Consider the following 23,347-nt stretch of genomic DNA (forward strand, 5'->3'; position numbering starts at 1 on the left):
TACGGAAGTAGATAAACAAGCGAAAATCTGACTAGCAATAACGCCGATAAGCCAAGTAATAATATGAAATGGTCTATATTAGTTTATTAGTTTAGTATTTACGCGTATATTCTACGCGAGTACTTGTATATTTGACGAGTGCGAGTTAGCGTTGTAGTTTTATTTAAAAGTAATATTAAAGTATGGAGAGTAAATTTAATGCAGCAATCGAAAAAATTATCAACAGTAAAAAAAAAAAAATTGCAACACAAAAAAACGGTACCTAACAAATAACAGACTTATGCATAAATATGATGCTGTGCCAATTGGTGGAAAAGTAAAATTAATTAAGTCTATAGTTGAAAATGACAGTCGTTTAATATTATGTCACGCCAATAAACGAGTTGTTTGAAGTAATTCATTCGGCACATTTAGCAGTAGCCAGTAGCTAGTAGGGCATGGTGGTAGAAATAGGATGATGGCTGTGTTAAAAACAAAATATTGTATGTGACAACGGAGGCATCAATCATTATTAAAAAGTATCTATATTAAAACAATCAGTGTATTATTTGAGATTTATCATAATTTACCACAAGTTTTGGTAAATGACGTCAATGACCGGTCAAAGATGTACATTTGAGTTTAAAATATGTGTTTTCACAACATTTACCCACATAATTGAATCATTTTGGCTAATGACGTTATTGACCGGGGAATGACGACATTTACCAATTTTCGTCTTTCACCGTAACATATACATTTTCAACATTTCAATTAACAACCAATTTTAGTGGTAGGTACGCATATGTACTTTACTTAAACCTTATAATATAACTTCAATGGCACTAAGCAATAATAACCGACGATGTAGTTTTGGAGTTTGAGTTTTAAATAATTTTTTATGCAATCGCTGTTATCTTTTTTTAATTGCGACGGCAAAATCATTATTATAATATAATAAAACTGAACACAGGCGTATATAGTAGTATTTCAAGGAAATTTGATAGTAAAAAAATATAATGATATGTATGAATGCCAAATCAATTAAGGAATACAATAATTTCACACTGGGCACACATTTTAGTGTAGTCAGAACTCAGAAGTGCGTATAATGCGTGGTTATATTTACATTTTTTTTGTGACACCCACCTATGTTTTGTAAATAACCAAAACTTGAAATCAATTTTAAGACGCACCACCGGGAACTTGAAGTTTAGTAGTTTTGTAATTTTTTACGAAAATTACTAAACATTGGGCTATACATTTTTTTTAAACCAAAGAATATTAAATATTAATTATTTAAGGTAGTAAGTTTTATAACAATTTTAAAAATGTCACATTTGACATTATTATATAATTTATTACCGGCATAGTTGCAATTTTATGCAAAAAAGAAGTAAAAGCTCAAAAAATCTAGCTAAACCGTTTTTTATTGTTTTTTTATTTATGACGTCAAACGATTCTAAATACATTAAAATTATGCATGTAAAAAATCATTAAAATTAAATTGCCTATTATAATGTTTTAAAATAATTACTTAGGTATATGTTTAGTACACTGTACCTACAATAAAACTAATCAATTTGCTGTTAAATTATTTTTGTACCGATTCGTATAGGAACATTTCACAAACTATAATAATTAAAAGTAGGCAGTTCCTATTTTGTCTCTCAATTGTTACAAATTTTAAATACACACACTATTGGGGATAATAACAAGGGCGAAAATATGTAAAGACTCACAGGATTCTGTATAGATTGTGTTGGTGCAAGACAGTATTCCCTGATTATTTTTAATTAATTATAAAATAATGATGAAAAAAAAAAATTAATTTGAACGATTTATGTACCTAGTATAATAATTAATAGGTAATACCTAGTATAGTTTAAAACTATAAGTGCTCGTAATTCTACGTAAGTTAAAAATATTATATCGTTTACATGAAAATACATATTTTATTTTGATGGAGGGTACTTTAAATATTTTATAAATTCTATAGACGTTTCGGTACGAAAGTAAAAGCTGTATATTATTCCGAATAAATAACTTATCACTGACCACTGTTGCGGAAAGTATTTTTAATGTACAGTTAGCATTAGCGATCTTAATAATCTGTACATATTATAATTGTATTATTCACGATGGCGCAAAGGCCGACGAAATGTAACACCGTAGGCTATTGTATTTTTGACTTTTATTATGACAAAACCGTATTCAGTTAAACCGTACGTATTCGCCCGTAAACATTTTCCAACAATCACAATACAATTCTGGTCGATCTAAATTCTACAATCTACAATTCGACTGGTTATTTTTTGTCAGAATCCAACAATTTCACTATAAAACCTATTTAAATATTTTCTATACCACATTACCATATATGAAGTTTGAATATATTATGATATAGTTTATGGATGATGTTAATGTATTTTGTATTTTTGGGGGAGGGATGAAAATATAAAAAACATACTACGTATTCGTTGACATACTACATAGTGTTCAACAACAAACTACAAATATTCTTAAAATGTTTCACCAAAATAACTAGTATAATTAGGGTTGTGTTCAACTATTCTACTAACCCGATATTCTTCTCCGGACAGTTCCATGAGCGTGGCATTCGTTTCGACCAGATTGTGCAGCGGGTCGTCGTCCTCAACCACCCGATCGGAAATAGCCGCTGACGTCTTGTCAGAGGCCGTCGGTGACCAGGACGAAAACGAAGACGACGCAACAGCAGCGACAGCGGCCGCAGCAGCGACCGACGAGGTCCGTTCAGAGACGGGGACCACGCTGACATTGACCATGAGACGAGGAGGGACGACCAACACGCGGTTGATCTTGACCTCGTCGTATTCCAGCGACAGCCTGGCCGCAAGGTTCAGCTTGAGGTACTTTGCGAAATCAGTGCGCCGCATCTGCGCCACGGTCGAGTTGCCGGACAACAGTAACACGAACCACCGGCTGGGCGTGTTTTGATCGGCAGCCAATACTGACGACGATGAGCCACCGCCATTGCCTCCACCTTCACCGTCACCCGTAGGTCCTTCGGAACGCATGGCGTCCTCCAGCACGCGTTCCTGCTCCTCACTCGCTTCGTCCCACCGCTCAAACAGGCTCTTGTTGCCGGCCACGACGGCCACCGTAACCGCTTTGGACGACGGTGCCGGGACAGCACCGGGCCCATCTTCTTCAATACCGTTGCCCGTTGGCACACTTTCCTTCTCTTTACCACCGTTCTTGATTGTATAATATCCCTTGTTTCTGGCCGCACCAGGCGTGGCCGGGTCATCTTTGTGGTTAAACCAGCTTTTCAGCATGTTGGCCACAAGATTCTTGTTGTTCAGGTCATGACCGTAATCGCCACCGCGGATCACTTCTTGAGTGGTCGAGTCAACCATAGATGACAACGACTGCGACGACGACGGTTGTTCGGTGCTTGTGTGAACGACGTCCGTCCACGATTCCAGTGGTCTGTTAGTGGTGACCGGTTCCAATTTGGTGGCCATTGCCGACACGTTGCGTCCATCGGCTGGCAGGGTGGCCACTGCAGCCGTCTGCACGTTCCAAACCGTTTCGGCGGCCGCAGCCACGGTCGTGGACGTGACGGACACCTCGGCCGGCGGGGTGCTGGTGCTACCGTTGGTGACGTCTGACAGGTTGCCGCTTAAGAACGCCCCCTGCAGCGTGCTGGGCGTCGGTTCTTTTAACGGGTTTGTCGCTTCGTTTCTTGACGGTAACGTCACTTTGTCCTCGATAGCCACTCCGACGGCCGCAGCGTCCACTGTAAACAAGAAACGAACACAAGTTTATAAAATATGTTATCGCCATCGTGGACTCGCAGTGGGCATAACATGACGCGTATGGATATGCGATATTAATCATGTACTACCTATTATTAAAGGCTCTGTCAAACAGAACGCGTTATAACGCGCGTTAAAGTGGTAAATGGCTGTCGGCGTGGTGCTTTCACGCGCGTGAAAAACGCCGCGTTGTAACTGTTTACAAAATTACGTGACGTGAAAATAACGCTTTCTGTTTGGCAGAGCCTTCAGGCTTTTGATTTCGACCAAATTCGTTAACCCATAACTTTATATTTATTATTTTTATATTAATTTTTAATTTAGAATAATTAAAAATTAGCATTTATTTTAGTAATTTATATCTACACATGTACGATATACAATGATTGATGTTGTGATTTATATTTTAGTTCATCAAATAATTTGATAATATTATTTAAATATTATAAGTTATAATTCATTCCATTAGACAAAAAAAATGTTATCAGAAAGGTTCCATCCCTCTATATATATTGGAATACATTTTTTTTCATAGCCTGTGATATAATTTTAGTAGTACCTGTAGGTCCTTTTTTGATTTTTAAAATCTATTTCACTGGTAAAAGTTTAAAAACTAATCTTTATAAAATAATAAATCTTACGCATAACAGGGAATTATTACTGTTATTTTTCTACGTTAGAGAATTTTATGTAAATTTTTTATAATAATTATGGCTTATGATTATCCATCAAATTTGCCGACCAATAGTACCAATCATACCAACCGTTTGAACCCTACCAACTATTACAACCGCTACAACCGTAACCCCAACAATAGCTAATGACCATAGTCGCCGGGTTCTAGGGCAAAATAATTAAAAAAAAAAAATTTTAATTTCAAAATAAAAGCGCAACGTTTTTTATTTGACATGAAACAGTTATCATTATACATAATATAAGTTGAGGGACCTGCGTGCGACCTGTTTTTTGCTCAAAAACATGCCTTACAAGAAAAACTTTCACGCCCCCGTAATTTTTTTTTGTTAGATAGAGAAAGACTTGTTGCAGGGCGCATTGGACATGGATTTTCAAAATTATTTTCATAAATCGTATATTACAAGTTTGAATTTAATTAATTTTTACAACTTTTAAGTTTTTGTATTAGTTTTTGTTTTTAGCAACGTAATCAAAAATCGAAGTCCAATGCACCCTGTAAAAAATATTCCTCTATCTAACAAAAAAAAAAAATTACGGGAATCGGACCAATCTACGAAGTGTGAGAGTTTTTCCTGTAAAGTGTGTTTTGATCGATATAATACACCCTACCAACCCCTCCTAAATAGGTATTGGGTAGTAGATTAGTGGAAGAGTATTATAATTGAGGTGGCAACTAAAATACAAAATTCAATTTTCAAATTTTATAGAATTGAGGAAAATTTTAAAAATTGCAACCAGGACCCTTAAATTGTATAAACAACTATGCTCGATAGCGGTGCTGTTGTATAAAAATATTATTTAGAGTTTAGTGCTGAGTATGTTTATTATAATATGTGTATTAAATAAACTTAGCCATCGACAAAATATATATTACTATATAATTATGTGCTATTACCATTATTACTTTGTTAATTGATTATTTAATACAGTCGTGTACACTTAACATTAAATTATAAACGGTATTATTATTTATTAGTCACTCTAATAAGTGATTAGAAGATAATAATATTATGTAGTAGGTATATAGTATTTTTTATCAACGTAAAAAATAAAAATTATATTGTAATCTATAATCGAGATAATATTATTATTATCATGCGAGTAAATATAAAACATATTTCAACTTTCGAGTGAATGATTTTTTTTTGGTTCTTGTTTTGGAGTTTTGAAAGTTTTGTTTCTTTTGTTGATTTTAAATTGAAATAAATTATTATTATTATTTATGTGAATAAGCTTTACAGTTGACAATAGTCTATATGTTTAAACTTTTTTCTGTTTACTTTTATTTATTTAGTATTATTGTCTTTCTAAGAGTTTTTTCTGTAAAAATATGATTTGAGTAAACTACGGACAAATAATAATATATTTCCAGTCTCAGCAGTTTAAATTTTTTTTTTTGTAATTTTAAACGTAATAATATATTTTAGAAAAGTAACTGTCGCTTACAATTCTTTCTGTTTTCACACACTTTAAATAACGAGAACTTTATAACTTTGGTTCATTTTCAGAATACTAACGACACTTTTTAAAGCATCTCAGAATATTTAAAAAATAAATTTTCTCTAAAAGACGTGTTTTTAAAAGTTTTTCTAACGCTTTTACAAAAGTTTATTCAAAGACTCTTAATAATGTGATGGTATATTTTTAGAAAACAAAAAGCTGTTTTAATTAAATTTTAATTTAAGTTGAGTATTTGTGGATATGTTAAATTATGTTTGAATAAAAGCCCAAAAAATCCTATAAATACTTATTTTAATTTTAGAAGACACTTATTTCTTTAAACATATGTTTTATCATCCGTAGTTCCAAGTAAAAACTGTAATCACGCATAATTCATCTCTTATATCAAACAAATTTTGGAGAATTTAATTAGGTTGTGTTGCATAAGTCCTAAACTCTGCTCTGCATCGTTATTCATAAACAATTATTTGCCATTGCTTTAATACCTTAAGATAACCGAAAAAGTGGCCAACCAAACTTCCATCTCCATAGGTACATTACACAATCCCTCTAGTCGTTTTAACTTTTAAGTATCTGATGTATATATTATTTCCCAAAGGATTAATTAAGATTTTTTACACTAAAATAATATTTCTGATTTCTCTTGTAACTTCTCTAAACTAAATGAGATTAAAAATAGTTTCTAGAACGTATTATAAGCTAACGATAATGATGCAGATTTTGTGTTTCTTTTTTTATTAAATTTCTAAACGAATAGAGAAATGTATTGATCTTATAGAAAAAAGTTTTTTTTTTTGAAGTGTGTTATCACTTTTTGTATAGTGGCTTTAAAAGTTCATGTAGCCCAATCAATAGATTGAAAATTGAACATAGATAGTACTTTAGTATTTTGGGAGGTAATTTCTCAGTAGTTTTTCAGCAAACCGAGGCCATACACTTATTGAAACCATACAGAAAACCACAAAAAAGCAACATTTACGGTGTATATTTTTTTTCCTCACAACAAAATCAATTTCGTTTATTTCCCTGAAATTTTGAAAATAATAATTCGGAAAATTCAAATGTTTAACAGTTATTGATAATACAGTAATATAGAAGTAATTATATTTTTAAATGTGTTTGATTTTCAACTTAATGATATTATAATTATTATAATATACAAAACATTTCTTTTTTCATTTTTAAATTGTGAGTTGTACATTTATATCATGCTTTTCTATAGATATTTTTTTTATAAATTTCAAATTTGTTTCATTACATTATTATACCATCTTTATTTTTTTTATTGCATAAATAAATACTGACGTGTGCGTGGTTATGTTTTTCTGACGAAATGTTCATAATTATTGCGTGGATATTATGAAAAACTGGCGGAATAATTACACATCCTATAGATAACCGGTAGAACGTGTGTGGGATAAATGACGATAATTATTATTCGACCTCATATTATATAATATTGTTATGATTAAATATTATATGGTGCACTGACACGAGTAGCACATTGCAGTACATGTGCGTATGAACAGTATTACACGATGAAATTTGCATAATGTATACCATAAACTATGGATTAAATGTGTGTATTATACATTTAAACGTGATGCATTTTTGAATACGAACCAAGAGCTGCTGAATCAATAGATATCATCAATTGCGCACAAATAAAATACATCACGACACCAGCGTGATTAAATGATTGCTGGCGAGAACGTGTTGTCTGCATTGAGCATTTGGTTCCCTTCATTTTTTTAAAATTATTATTTTATATTGTATTGTATTGTATTGCTTCTTTGTTCCGTATTTTCGTTTTTCTTTCTTGCTCACGTTACATCTATAACAAAATATACACACATGATATAATCGTTAAATACTTCATACGCGCTCTACCAGAAAATACCATTAGAGTTCAGAACGTGTAATACAACATATTTTTTTATCTATTTAGTATTTACCAATAGTGGAAAATAATTACTAAAATACCAGATGGTTTTTGTATGATGCAGTGTGTAGTCTTAAAATATGCAAGTTATATAAATGAAAATTTTTAATAATTTTACATTTACATATGGTTTTAATAATATCTTGATATGACTAGTAGTTATATTTGTTTGTATTATATCATTATAAAAAAATCATACGTTAATCGTAATTTTCTATAAACATTATGATTTAGTAGATACCTACATTTATGGAATGCAATTATTATCGTATGCATAGGGCCGTATTTAGGAATTTGCCGTCCAAGGGCCACAAAAATAAACGCCCATTTCTACATAAAAAAAACATGTAAGTATTAGTTTTAATAATATGAAGTTAAAGGTTTAAAAAAAATACAAATAAAAAATGTCAACTGTCTTCTTGGGTGGTGACTCAGTAAGATCCTCAATAACAATATCATTAATGACGGCGGAGGCACAGAAATTATTCTGTGGCGGAGGTTAGATCTCTTTCTATGTTTAATATAGCTAAGACCTTAGATCATATACAATGGATAGAGCAACGACTATACCTCACGTGTAACGAGTATGTAGCCAACATATGAAGAGGGCATGTAGCTACTGCGCATGCGTGCATTTTTATTTTGGCTTTATCAGTTATTCCATTATCTACTATCTAGTATCTAATGTCTAGTATCTATGTCAAACTTAATTAAAATGAAACAAATTAAAAATGTTAAACATTAAACAACAGATTGTATAATATTATTTGATTAGGTTGGTTGTGATAAAACTGATAACAGTACTTTGCGCATGCGTAAAAGTGAGATGCCCTCTTGATAATATGTTGGCGACACATTTTATTGCTTATAGCTCTATCCATTGTATATGATCTAAGGCTAAGACCATTTTTGCTATTAATAAAGATAGTGTTATGAATTATGATAACAAGTTTCAAAATATAAAAATATAATGTTAATTGTAGGAAATAAGTGAATGGAGTTTAGAGAGAATTAAAACAATGACAATTTAAAATAAAAATAGCAATTCGAAAAAAACAGCCCCTTTGTTTCCCTATCTAAATACGGCCCTGAAATAACCTCCTCTAATTTGCAATCAGTATTATCTAAATTATTTTCTTCGAGAGTTTAGACAAATAAAATACATTACTATGACAAAATTGTCCAATCTCATAATATTTAGTTTTAAATCTCTTGACCAGTACGTTATAATAATACTTTATATAATGGTATCTCATAACCCACAGTTATTATTAATGATTATGATTAAATACATATAAATAAGATAAAAATGTTCCAAATCACATACAATACACCGTTTTTCTACTAGGTCACCCCCTTCAAAACAGTATTTTTTTACTGATAGCTAGTTAATAACGATGACCTAAATAAAAAGGCAATAATTTATGGCTTAACTTTTTCGGTTTTAGATGGCGTAAGTATTTTTTTCTACGATGGTAATAGTACGGGGTTAAACTAATATATTTTTAAAAAGACATTATTTTTAACATGAAGTGGTCTTCGAATAAATGGTTATGTTTGACGTCATTATATATATATATATATATAATAATAACCTTGCCGTTCATAAGTTTGTGGATTTAAGCTATACATTGCGTGTTTTCTAAGATACGATATGCTCAATATATTCAATATTATTTCTGGTGAGAATACGTTTTCAATAATAAATCACTTCTTGTTTATGGCCATAAATGGACATACGGATACGGTTTCTGTGTATATAATATATATATATATATATATATATAATGTCGGCCTTTTGTTATATTTCCAAAGCATACACACCCGCGTACGATAAAAGAGAAATAGTCATCTCTTTTATTTCCTGTGCGCGAACGCGTATCCATTATCACACAAAATGGTTTTACTTTCGATCTTGGAGGTATACAAAGAAATATAATTCATTTTCGAATTCTGGACAAAGAGTGAAACATCACATGAATACATCCTAGTTGAAAGCTGTTCAAATACAAAAGTTGAATACTGTTGGTTAAATTTATTCGATTATGCGAGAATTTTAAAGCTTACATTTTGTTCCCACTTTTTGGAAATTAGAAACTTGACTATTTTATCAAGTCAATATTTTTTTTAGATTCTGAGCGGAGCGAGGAAGCTATTGTTTTTACAATGGTGTTTATTTATTTATTTTTTCTTTTTATATCCTGTATACAAAATTTCTTACAGAAGGAGTGCTTCGATTTCAACATATAGTACCTTATCTTTTAGCAAATTGGATCAAGATGGTACTTTAGAGAGGTCATTTTTCGATTTTCTCAATAGTTATTTAATGCCACGGAAAAACCACCGGAAAATTAAGAAAAAACGCTAAAAATGGGATTTTAATTTCTAACGCTTTGTGTATCACCATAGAAACGAATAAAAAATTATAATATTTTAATATTAATTCAACTCACATGATAAAATAAATAATAACAAAATATAAAATATCCAGACTGACAAACCGTCTCCGCTAAGAATCGTTTTTCTTATACAATGATATTATATCATTGAATTCAAGTCTAATACAATCCATTATACAATGACCCACTTGTAATCTACTGTACAGCAGAGCGACATCCACTTACCTGCTTTTTTAATTTGAGTTGATTATTTACTTATACTTTTGGACATGACAAAAAACTTATTTAAATATTTTATATTTAAATGGGTAGCTAAACAATTTAAATTGGATTCTTGAAGATTGTATTGAGTTTAAGGAACCTATACATTTATTAGTGACTTATTATAAGTTATGTTAATCTTTAAGGAAATGTTAGGCATTTTTTATGCTAATTATGTGAAAGGAAATTTCAAGTTTAACTCTGATATTATATTAATTATAATTAATAATTGGTTTTAAGGAAGTTATACTTCATATTTAGTTATTATAATTATTGAATATTACTTATAGTTCTTGCGGGATTTTAATGAAAACAGTTAGTTATAAATTGTTTGAAATTAAATTTAATACGTTTAGAACACGTATATATGGTAGGTATAAAGAAAAGTTTCGTCAAGTAATCATCAAGTAGGTACACGAAGTAGGTATGTACATTGTACAGTTATGTAAGTTTTTTGACTCTTTTTGTGATTGATTAATAAATTGCAAATGTCACATGTAAACCTAAAAGTTTTACTCATCGATCCTTTAATTCTACTATATTTTTAATGAATTAATATTTAAAACTAGTTTTAAAATACAAATTAATTTAGATTTTTGTGTTATAATTTCTTTATGTTAAAATTAAATTAAGTAACTCCTTTTTATTGGGAATAAAATAATTAAAAATAATGTTACAACAAAATATGATTGAAGCTGTTTCCTATTTTAAAAGTTTCTAGACGACTTATCTAGCACACATTTTAAATGTTGATTCCAACCGTTATTTGTTATATCTTATTACCTAATTTATATTAAATTGGATTTTAGCCTGCAGTTATTGTTTGTATAGCAGGAGCTGGTTTTATTACTCATTAGTTTCGATGAGCAAAAAGGGATGAAAATATAATGTAATTAGTGACAGTTTTATAGTATGAATTTGATTTAAAAATATGAAAATTACTATCTTAATTATCTACCGATGTAATAAAAATGCATTAAATATTACATTAAAATATAGATTGTTATTTTTTTTTTTATGGTGTCAATACACTAATTCAGTATATTTAAAAATAACTTAATGGCTATTAAAGAAAAATTTTTTCTTTACTAATTTTTTTTTTACTTATTCTTAATATATACTAATATACTATATAATATATTATACAGCTATTAGACTGCTGGTATTAGTGATGTGAATTATTAGTCTAATATACACATGTATCAAATGGTATTATTTATTTATGTATTCTGTATAGAATTTTAAACAAAAAATAAAAGTACCAACATATTATGATAAAATTAGATCATTTGACATTGATCTTGACTTGTTAATATTTATCTTTAACTAATGTTAATTATCATTCACTAACTATTTTGTTAATTTTCTAATTTCTTGTTAATTTGAAGTTACTATACGAAATTTCCCGTCTTTTTTATTTTATCGTTGTTAAATGTTAATACATTTGCAATTGAATGAGCAATGTTAATGTGATTTGTGTAATTTTTAAAATAAAGGAATTTTTTATAATATTATAATATAATATAAATTGTGTACATAATACAGAATACTACGGTATAGTACATATATTAATTATACTCTAGTTAATACACACGGTAATACAGTATTAAACAAGGTTTATTTTACGTACAATACAAAAAAATATCGTTTTTTACATCACTAATTGATGTATACATTAATAAATCCGTTATAAAATATGTACAATCGGTATTTCATCTTGTGCCTAGCCACGCGCGTACCTGAATCTCAGGTGGGGGTTAATATTATGATTTATAAAAATAATAAACATCGTACAACCTGTACACAACAACACATGGCAAATTGACGTGCCTTTGAAGAATATGACTTACTTGTAACGCTATGCCGGGATAATATATTACCACGGAGTTAACGTTTTTGAATTGCATTGTTATCCACCAATGTATTATTATAACAATATTTAAAGCTAATGAATATTATTATTTTTTAATGGTATACACACACACACACACACACACACACACACACACACACACACACACACACACACACACACACACACACCACATATAGTACGTATAGTTTCATAGTGCTAATACACTGCGTATGATAATAATAATATAACCATTCTCGCTATATATTTTGTGGCGGGGTAAATACGCCATATACTCTGTCATCATAATTCTATTATTCCGACAGAGAATATAATATTATGATATTATTATGGCAGGCGTTATGAGTTAGTTAATCACCAAACGTGTTAAGATATTTTTAAATTTTGCAATATTATATTATATGCCATGAATGTGTAACGCGCTCATTCGTGATGATTCCACTTTTACATAATTTATTTTATCTCTTAACTCTCTTAACTATGTTTTTTTGCCATTATTATTTTTATTTATTTGTTTATTATTATTATTTTTCTTTTTACTGTCGTCTGAAACGTGCGTAGACATAACAATAAATAATAACATAACGAAGAAAGCGAGCATTGTGTTTTATATATCAACAAGGACATGCATAACATTTTTAAGCATACGTTTGGGTTGTAAACTAACACTTATTTCAAAAGCACACATTTCGTACAATATCCGCTGCTGTTAAAATATTGTCTGTAATCTTTACGAGCAGGTACATTATAAAATTAAAAATAACGATCGCACTCGAGACGAAAACGTGTTAAACTCTGCGTTTTCATCTCGTTTCAGACATTTTTTTTGGATACCGAATAATGTGTCTGACTTCAATAGAGGAGGTATTTCTTATGATCGACACTGAAAAATAATCTTTATAGATAGTTGAATATATTTTATTTTAGTAAGTATTTGTATTTGAATAAATGAAGAATGATTATGTGCCATGTGTACAAACTTTTTTCTTTGAGTGAGTTATATAACAAAATAAGAAAATGTATTAAAGTTTAATCGTTTGGATTTGACTTGATGAAAGAAACACTACGAGTAGTTAACTATACATAGACTATAAATATATGCTAAGTTGACAACTTTATAAACACATTACATAATAATAATATAGTATGATCGATAATTACTCGATATCTAAATAATAATATTGACCTGCCATGATCTAACTCAATCTCCAGAGCGCTAAATGTTAACTATTACGAACTTATGGTTCTCTAAATGCAGTTAACATGCACATAGTTATTTTCATGTCATTTCGTTATAAGTGATTAAAATAAACGAACCCAAAGTCATGAACATTTTAATAACTTATTATTTAACATTTTTATTGTACTTTAATATAATTCACTATATATTATGCTTGTTGTAGTGTATATGGCATGCAAGTACCTACGTGCATAATTTATACTCAAGTTAATTGAAACAGTCCAACTGTAATAATTACAAATAACCGCTATAATACCTATGTGTGTGAAGTTAGCTGAATATTTTCAAATATTAAAGTATGAACTATTAGTGTAATATAATATGCGTGTAACTAAGATATTTATCTCAGATAAACTAAATAAGCTAATCTAAATGTTAAAAAAGGAGAAAAGTGGAATTTTGTCAATATATAGTTGTAGAGAAAATCCAGTCGCCAACGTGGCAACCCACAAAGTCTCAACTATACTCAAATGTCGATGATGTGCCTAATTAAAAAAAAGTGTATATAACATCTTAATGTTTCTCGGTGTACATCAAATACGAAGAGAAAACGTGTTTGTCCGTCGCACCATATCAATAGTACATATTATATTACATTATTGGCACAAACGCTGCGGTGGCGTTTTTATACGAATATTCGTGAGTTTGGCACCCGCAGCTCATAGTAATATATTAATAGTATATAATAATATTATGTAGGTACACAATACTTGTCGTCGGTGAGTCACATTATACCATATATTTAATGTTGGTATATTATACGCTGTACTCGGATCTATTATACGCATACATGTATTTAATACTGTACTCCTACACTGTATAATATATTATGTAGGCACACTGCTGCCATTGTTTTATATTAATTTGTTGAACTATATTATATATTATAACGTGAGTGTCAATGACAGCAGTGTGAGTGCAGCCCGCGCTTGTGTGCATGTGTGTGCGTGCGTGCACAGGTATAGGTCGATTAAAACCCACACGGTCGGTTGGACTCGAGTGCGTGCCGCCTGGAGAGCGACGTGGGGGCACACCTAATAATAATAATATACAATATTGTGCATGGCGGTGCTGCTGCTGCTGCCGCTGCCGTGAGTACCAGATAATAATCCCAGCGAAAATGCGAATTACTTCGTTACTATGGGGACCGTCAAAATCGATAGGAACATGTTTTACGGCACATTGCGTCCGTATATCATCATTATTACTATACATAATGTTATATATTTTTTTTATTAGAAATCAGAAAATGTAATTGTAAATCATATAGTCCGGCACGATCGGCGACTAGTGCGAGGTGTAGGTACTAGCGTGCCGATGACAATAGTATGACGACGACGGACGATCGTGACGTGCAGGTGACGCCGAGACGCATCGTGTAGCTGCAGGTGGCATACGCTGCACATGCAATTTTTGCTTTACTTGGAAACAGGTAGAAAAAAAAAACAAATTTATATAGACGTCTTGGAGACGTCATGCCATCGTAGTTTATAGTTTTTGTGAAAAAAATTTTAAAGTATAAATTTAAATATTTACAACACTATTTTTCATATTTTATTTTGGTTCGGGGGGAGGGGAGGATTAGTTTTTTTAAATTACGACAGCCCAATATCGTTTTTATTTTCATACTCTGGAGCAGACCATTTTTTCGAAAATGCCTGTAGTAACAAATATTTAACTCATTTTATTTATCTTTAAGACTTTAAATATTTTAAGTTTATATTAATGGATTCAAAATATCCATTAGTAATTACTAATTAGAGCATCACATCTCCACAAATCAAAAATAAACTGTTTTCGCAAAATATAAAAAAACTAAGATATTTTTTTCTAAAAACAAAAACTAACCCAGACAAGGATGGTGGTCTGCGTTACAGCACTATAAATATTATAAATATGTAATGTGTTCTTTGAAACAACTGCACGCTGTATTTATAAAACTTCGTGCCAACACTAGGTGATCGCGTTTAAAAAAGTCTGCCATGGGTCTGTCTCCGAGGTACCTACTTTGACAATTTTTTTTCAATAATTTAATAATAAATAAAAACATGATTACAACTAGTATCAAACTACCAACTTTCGACGATCGGTATTCGTCTGGCGTATTGCGCGTTCGAAAATATTATTATACTTGCGCTAAAACGCGCGTCGCGTGCATAGCCAGCCACCGTCATCCGTTGAATAACAATCGAGTTCGTTGAAACATTGCAGCGCCGGGTTTCTGTAATATATATTATTATTCTTCTTCTTATTATTATTATCATTATTATTATGTGACGTGTAACTAGTCCGATTGATTTCCGGCGATGATTTCGGGGCCTAAAAACGCGTATAAATACACATCATAATAATATAATAGTATAATAATCATCGCGTGCGTGAGAGACTAATTCGATTAGAACATAATAGACTCGAAGAAAAGAGTTTGCGTAATTTTACTTTAACGATGTGTACCATGAATAAATTAAAATGAAAGTTTAATTATTTTAATTATGAAATTTCATATAGATATTTTAGGCGCTATATTACACCGCAATGGAATTTTATTTAGACAATATCATCGCGTACAGGTCAATGCACTGTGCGTCTGTGTGGAATTTTGAGTATACACCGAATAATAATTTATGTTGTCATTTATATTATGTGCAAACACCGATGTAAACTAATGATTATTGCAGGCGTTTTACAACGGGTTGTCTTTTGTGCCATAAAAAAAAACTGTAAAGAACAATAATAATAGCAGGAAACGATTCCGTATAGTATTTCATAATTAAGCGCTTTCGGTTTTAATTTACGAACAAAATGTAATTTGTAGAAATCGGTCCCCCACGATTCGTTTTCCAACTATCAACACTTTGGTTTTTAATTAACTTTTTTGAAAAGAAAAATATATATGTATCTGCTACGAAAAACGACAAAATCTATATTTTTTTCATGATCGCGCTTTTTGAAACTGTCAATTACATTTTGAATTGGAAAAAAAACTTGAACACGAAATATAATTAATATGTTTTTAGCGTGTGACAGAAAATCGATAGATTTATTAACTGTATAAATCAATGTAATATAACGAAGAGCGTATTTTCTTCAAAATGCCCAAAGAAATATTTAATTTTGACTATTCCGAACACAATCAAAAATTCACGCAGCTTACATAATACCATCAATATCTCCAACTGTTATTATGTTACACAATTTTTGTAAATTCATGGATTCTTTTTTCGTACAATAAATAAATAACACCTACGGTTTATATACTATGGATATGTTAAAGATATGTTATGGATATGTATTGTACATATTATTAATATTAAATAAATACATAAATATAATAAAAGTAGATTATTAGTTGTACAATCTTTCAGTCAGTAAGATATTATTTTAAACTGCAATAATACTGATAAGAATTTTGTGTTATATTTTAGAATATATTTTCTAAAAGTTAAAACTAATAGATATGAATTTAATGTATAGTGTTATTATGTATTCAACATTTCAAATGTTATTGTACTCAATTATTATACTATTATAACATATTTTTTAACACGGCGATATGTATAGGCAATTTAGGTACATCTAAAACACTGATAGTCTCAAAAATTAATTATTTAATATTTAATTATATTAAATTTCTTACTCTTTCAGTTCACACTCATATCTATTTTTATATATTTTTTAAATACACGAGTTCAATAACATTAGAGATAGTTTAAAAATTGGAGCAATCTTTATACTTAATTGAAGTATTTATTTTAGTAATTTAGGTAGGTATATTATAATTTAAAATATACGAACTGTCAATCAATAAAATTCTGGTAGTATTAAATAATCTAATAATGATATTTAATATATTTTGCGCGATGCTTCAAATAATCAAGAACATGGTTTGTTTAATTTTTTTTTAAATATATTAGCTATAGAGTTATAAAATACAAATATAAATGAAATCCAACATTCAATTCAGTCCAATGCTTATGCGTGAACTGTTTATAATTTGATCAAAGCTTATAAATAATATATATAAATACAACCATAAAAAGTTATTTGTATTTATATAGGTATAAAAAAAACATGACAAAATAAATTGAGTGTACCCTATGGTATATTTTATTTGATTTTTTGATATTTTTTATGAATATATGAATGTATGCGTGTATGTATATTTTTTATACAAACATTGACATTATATTATGGTATATTGCATTTCATAAAAGTTATACAAAGATAAATTTGACTACTACCATTTTACTGTCATGTTGTGTGTTTGAAACTAATCAAACGTGATTATTCGAAAAAAAAATACTAAACAGTTTAAGCACATTTGATATATTATCCACTACCCACAGCTGTTTTTTTAATAGGACTATTTGTATGAAAAGCAAACCATTAATATTTTCCTACACAAAATATCAATATTTAATTTAATAAAGTAGAATGATGTTGGTATTTAATAGCTGGCAATTACTTTCCTCGTTAAGTAGATGTAATCTAGTAAAGTCTCGGTCGTTATGCAAACTATCAATAACACATAAAACAGTATTAAAATTATCACCGTTATTCTTTTTGATATTCTGTCCTATTATCATTTATACAACACAATATGTAAAAAAAAATATTTAAAAAAATAACTACTCTATAAATTTCAAATCCAATTATCAACACTTAAATTAATTAAATTTTCACGCACAATTTTATTTCACACAGAACGTAATCGGTGAAATACTACTATTATTCATTGATTTATTATTATCTCAGTGGTTGCTTAATGAGTGTAAGAACGCGTCAAAAGTTTACTCTGTATCTGAGATTTTAATTAACAATGAAATCCGATTAGAAAATAAATGTGTGTGTCGGATATTTATTTTGCAGTTTAGAATGTAATTGTTTTTCTTTCTTCTAAAACATTGCAGTTTCCTAACATTAAGCAAAGGACATTGTTAAATATTCTACACACTATTATTTTGAAATCATAATTTTATTTCTGCACCGTTTTATTGTTGTCGTCGTCGTCGTCGTCGTCGTTGCTGTTGTTGTTGTTATTGCAATTTATTTGTTATGTAGATAACAGATGTCGAGCAATATACGCAAATGTAATACTTGTGTTTAGTTTGTCATGATGTTTGTTTTTGTTTGTGTACAAATTTCATTATAATATAATATAATATTTTGCATACGAAGTCGATATATACAATGCAGTCGATTCATTTTTATAACTATATATGTTTATTTTATTCTGAAAAGATACATTTTATAGTTCTTCTCACTCCTTGAGAAGTTTTGTAAACAAATAAACGAAGATTCTGCCTATTCCATAGCAGTTTGTAAAATCAATATAATAAAACTATAAAAGTAAGTAATTTAAGGGTAAAATAAATTATTTTTGTGATTTTTATTCACTTATATTAACTGTCTTTTATAACTTATTTGTATCTATTTCCTCCTAGCTTAAAAATCTTTAAATTGATTTTGTTGTTAATGTTTTTTTTTTGTACAACTTATTTAATTTTTACACTTTTAAATTTTTGGATTTTATTAGAATTTATTTTTTTACTAATATTATAATAGCAATATTTATTAGTTATATCTGGCAACTGCTTCATTGTAATCTGTTTGTTAAATATAACATTGTTCACAAGTTATTTGAATGTGCCCTAAGAACTTCGTTAGCGTGTTACATTTTGTTCCAAATGTATCTATTTGTTATACTTATAGAATTCTTAATATTGTATTTTTTAAATCAATTCAAATTAAGTATATTTTAATTCAGTGTTAAAATATGTACTAAGTAGTTGATTGTTGTTAGTATATAAGGTGGTAGATACACCAGTATATTTTTAAAACAGTAGTACAATTAATTATAATGAATTATAACATATAATAATAAAGGAAAAAACCTAACCAACATATAAAATATAAATACATTAAACTATTTTAAATTTATAATAAACTATATTTTTGTTATTTGTGCTTTTAAAATTAACTGAAGTAAACCTATCTGTTTTAAATTAATACCTACTTAGTATAATTTGTAACTTTAAGAGTATCGACAAACTATATATCTCCTTTCAAATGTTGAAATCATACAAAGTTTTATTTGTTAAATTTATTAATTTAGTATAGTATTGTTTTTTATACTGTGATTTAATTTTCACCAAAGTTTATCAAATGAAATTATATGAACGAATAATTGGTTTAATTGTTTTTTTAATGCTTAGAATAACGGTATTAGAGAACTGTACATAATAATGTCTCTAAGGATTGCAGATTGTGTTTTTTTTTTTTTTAATTCAATTGTTACTGTTATTATAGCGAGGAAGGATATTAGTGGTATTTCTTGTCACTGGTAAGACAGGTTGACATATTTCGAAGGGATACATCCATTTGCGTGGATTGCAGCTTGTGTTCAAGTTTTTATGTAGTCATTTGGAAAATGAAAATTACATCTTGTTAAAAAATAAAGTGGTTTCAGAGTAAACAGAGTACAAGCATAATATACAGGCATACTCATCCTCATCTTTCCTTTAATGGTGCAGTTATTCAAAATATGATTTTTGAAATTTTTAATTATACTTAAAGACTATATTTTTAAATACCTAAATAGATTTATTTAGGTACTTCGGTTTTTGTACCGAGGAGTGACCTGTTTCAACACAAATTTATTTTTTTCAAATGAGAATTAATAATTATTTTTATAATTTATTTTTATTTTCACTTATTTGGTAGATGATTTTTTTAAAATTTTGTTGAATTAAATCAAAACTTGAACGACTAGTTTTCTAGTTATTGATTTTTATGTATACTATGGGTAATGCATATGGTTATATGTAATATAAAATATATTACCGATGTAATGTGCACTTTTTATATTTATAATACAAAGATAGATAAGAGATTCTATATGACAGGCGGGGTAGTTATTGTTTGCTTTTTAATTGATTTAAAAGTATAGTAGGTAAGCTATAAATGAATTAGAATTTTAAAATTTGTATTTATTTTCTAAAGAATAACTTATAAGAATATGACCAAACAAATATTAAATGGTACGTCTACCGGGCTAATATCATGGACTATCATGTACATAACATTTTTTTAATCGGAAACTACTTGTATATAATTTTATTTGCGTACATCAATACATCAATACATCAATACATCAGCATTATTAAAACAATATCTGTTGAATAATTCTAATTAAAAAGGGAGATTCTCATTTAAATAATAGAAGTTTGTATCGCCACAAATCTCTTTTTAAATAGTACAAACAATCTCAAATATCCAAAAATGCATATGGTCTTTAAGTATATATTTAAGAATTATAAAAATCAGAATTTGAATAACTTCAATACAAAAAAAAAAATACAAATTTCCAAATGTTTGAAATAATGAGTGTTAACAAACTTAAATGGATCACCTTCTGAACAATACATAATATCACTTAATTCTCTCGGTATTATTTATTTAATTGAAAATAATGGTTTATTATTGAAGACTATATTCCAATACCCTTAATTTTAATAAAATAATTTTTTTTTGTTTTTTAATTTCTTGCACTAGTTTTTTTATTTTTGTCACATACGAACATATTTTATGCTCATATACATTAGACTCAACAGTGGTATTTTATACGAAAAATAAAAAAATTAAATAATTAACAGTGAAAATAGTGGCACTGATAATTGATATACGATGTGTTTAAATTTAAAAAATAGTTCTAATCAAAGCTTCAATTACACTAAACATTTTTAACTGTGTTTAAAACTAGTATGCTTCTATACGGATACATTTTTATAATTTTCCATATTTTTTCGTTCGTATTTTCAAAGAATTTAAAAAAATATATTTAATTATATTTATAAATTTTTTTTTACCGCATTGCTAAATTTATAATTATCATTCAAATACACAAACATGCATTGGATTTTTCCAAGGTTAGTATAGTGAGACGAATTCCATATATCTATATTATCTACAATACATCTATTTATTATATTATATTATCTTTATATTTGCATTCGCGCTTTCAATTTGCTCGTTAAAATTGAATATTCGCAATAAACTTTTTATACCGTATATTGTATATAATATGTATTGTGCACCTTACATTATCTGAAGATATTAAAATAAGGTGCTCATGATAAGTACGTGATTTTGTTTATGCCACATAATCGCAAAATGAAATTGGTATCTTAATAATATGACGAAAATATGATATATATGTATATTATATTAAGTAGCTGGAAACTCCCCATTTATAATTTATCAGAATAACCACTGAAACACACTTTTAGATAGCTCAACACTCGAAAACATGTGAAAATGTTTACTTGTATTTTAATAAAAAAAAAATGCATGAATAATGTATACCATACTTGGTTTTAGTTTTGAGAGTTCTTTACCTAAGTAATTGCTGGTTCATAAACATTTATTTTGATTCTCGATGGTTATTTTTTATACAATTATTTTATTCCTAGTGTTCTCATTCCAAACAATATATTTTAACTACACTTAATTTAATGTTAGTTTCTCAGCATTACATTCTCGTATTAAAATATGCAAAGTTTTTTGTAGATTTGTTTTAATGCTTCTTTACACGTTAAAATTTAATTTGTTGTACATGGATACAAGTGTTAACACTAATTCTAATTTTGTATCTCATATATTATATTTTTTAATAAATGTAAATTCTTAAATAATAATATTCTTAAAATTTGATTCAATAAAATTTCAAATATTTTTTTATTTTTCTTCAATAATTTTAAATAAAACTTATATAAATGAATATTTATAATCACATGCCATCATAGCATTACATCACACAACCTAAATGTAACAAAGTACCTACTCATTTTAATTTTAGGTTGTTAATATATAATTAATTAAGTAGGTATTTATTAGAATGATAAAAGTGAAGGTATTTATTTATTTATATTTGTATACTTACATTTTGTTTTTACAACATAAAAGTCAATAATATTACAGTCGGTAATAATGATGAATGATGAATATAGTAATAATAATAATAGCATAACAACAAAATTACACGATGAAAGAGGCTATCCATTTCATCGGTAGACTTTTATTACCAAAAAACAGTAGCTATACTTGGTTTTAAATTAAATGTATTAAATAATTTAATTTTATCTAAGGTAGATAATACAATTGATACCTGTATGTTACTGTTCATAATACCTACTCGTATATTAATTAGTTTGGTTTTTTTCGATTTATTATGATAACTAAATAGTTAACTGAAATAGTCATATTTCAATAGAGACGACAACAGGAAATATAAATTCTTCGTTCTTACTTAAATAGTAAAATCATGTTTGTTTTGTGGATATTAATATTTGAATTAAATATTTTAAAATTAAATTAAAATTAAAATTAATTTGTATAATTTCTAATAATGAATTCTTTGTGAATAGTTAATTTTCAAAAAAAAAAAAATGTACGAAACAAAATTGAAAATAAAAAGTGAAAGCTATTTTTGTGAAATATTCTATACTCTATACCGTATAATGTAAACACAGTTATAATACAAATTTGCTTGCAATTTGTATTGCAGTGTGCAAGTGTGCATTTGTCTGTAACCTAAACAATTATCTTTAATTTGTTTAAAACAAATGAATTGGTCTGAAAATAGTTTTTATCTTTTTATTGATCACTGTTAACACAATTGGGTATATACATATA

The 23,347-nt window shown here is 28.5% G+C and overlaps 1 protein-coding gene across 2 annotated transcripts in view; it reads right to left on the reverse strand.

Annotated features, from left to right (window-relative positions):
- The window catches only part of LOC100573017, a 39,522-nt gene that overhangs the window by 9,675 nt on the left and 6,500 nt on the right, over nucleotides 1-23,347 (reverse strand). Inside the window, exons 2-4 of one of the 2 annotated variants that reach the window (XM_029488048.1) lie at nucleotides 8,127-8,211; nucleotides 7,563-7,773; nucleotides 2,562-3,763 (exon numbers count right to left, since the gene is read on the reverse strand). In XM_029488048.1, the coding sequence (XP_029343908.1) occupies nucleotides 2,562-3,763; nucleotides 7,563-7,686 (1,326 nt within the window). In that variant the 5' untranslated portion in view covers nucleotides 7,687-7,773; nucleotides 8,127-8,211. The remainder of the gene's footprint in view (nucleotides 1-2,561; nucleotides 3,764-7,562; nucleotides 7,774-8,126; nucleotides 8,212-23,347) is intronic. The other variant, XM_003244997.4, reaches the window with a different exon arrangement.

Source organism: Acyrthosiphon pisum, chromosome A1, assembly GCF_005508785.2.
Source record: "Acyrthosiphon pisum isolate AL4f chromosome A1, pea_aphid_22Mar2018_4r6ur, whole genome shotgun sequence".
Lineage (NCBI taxonomy): Eukaryota > Metazoa > Arthropoda > Insecta > Hemiptera > Aphididae > Acyrthosiphon > Acyrthosiphon pisum.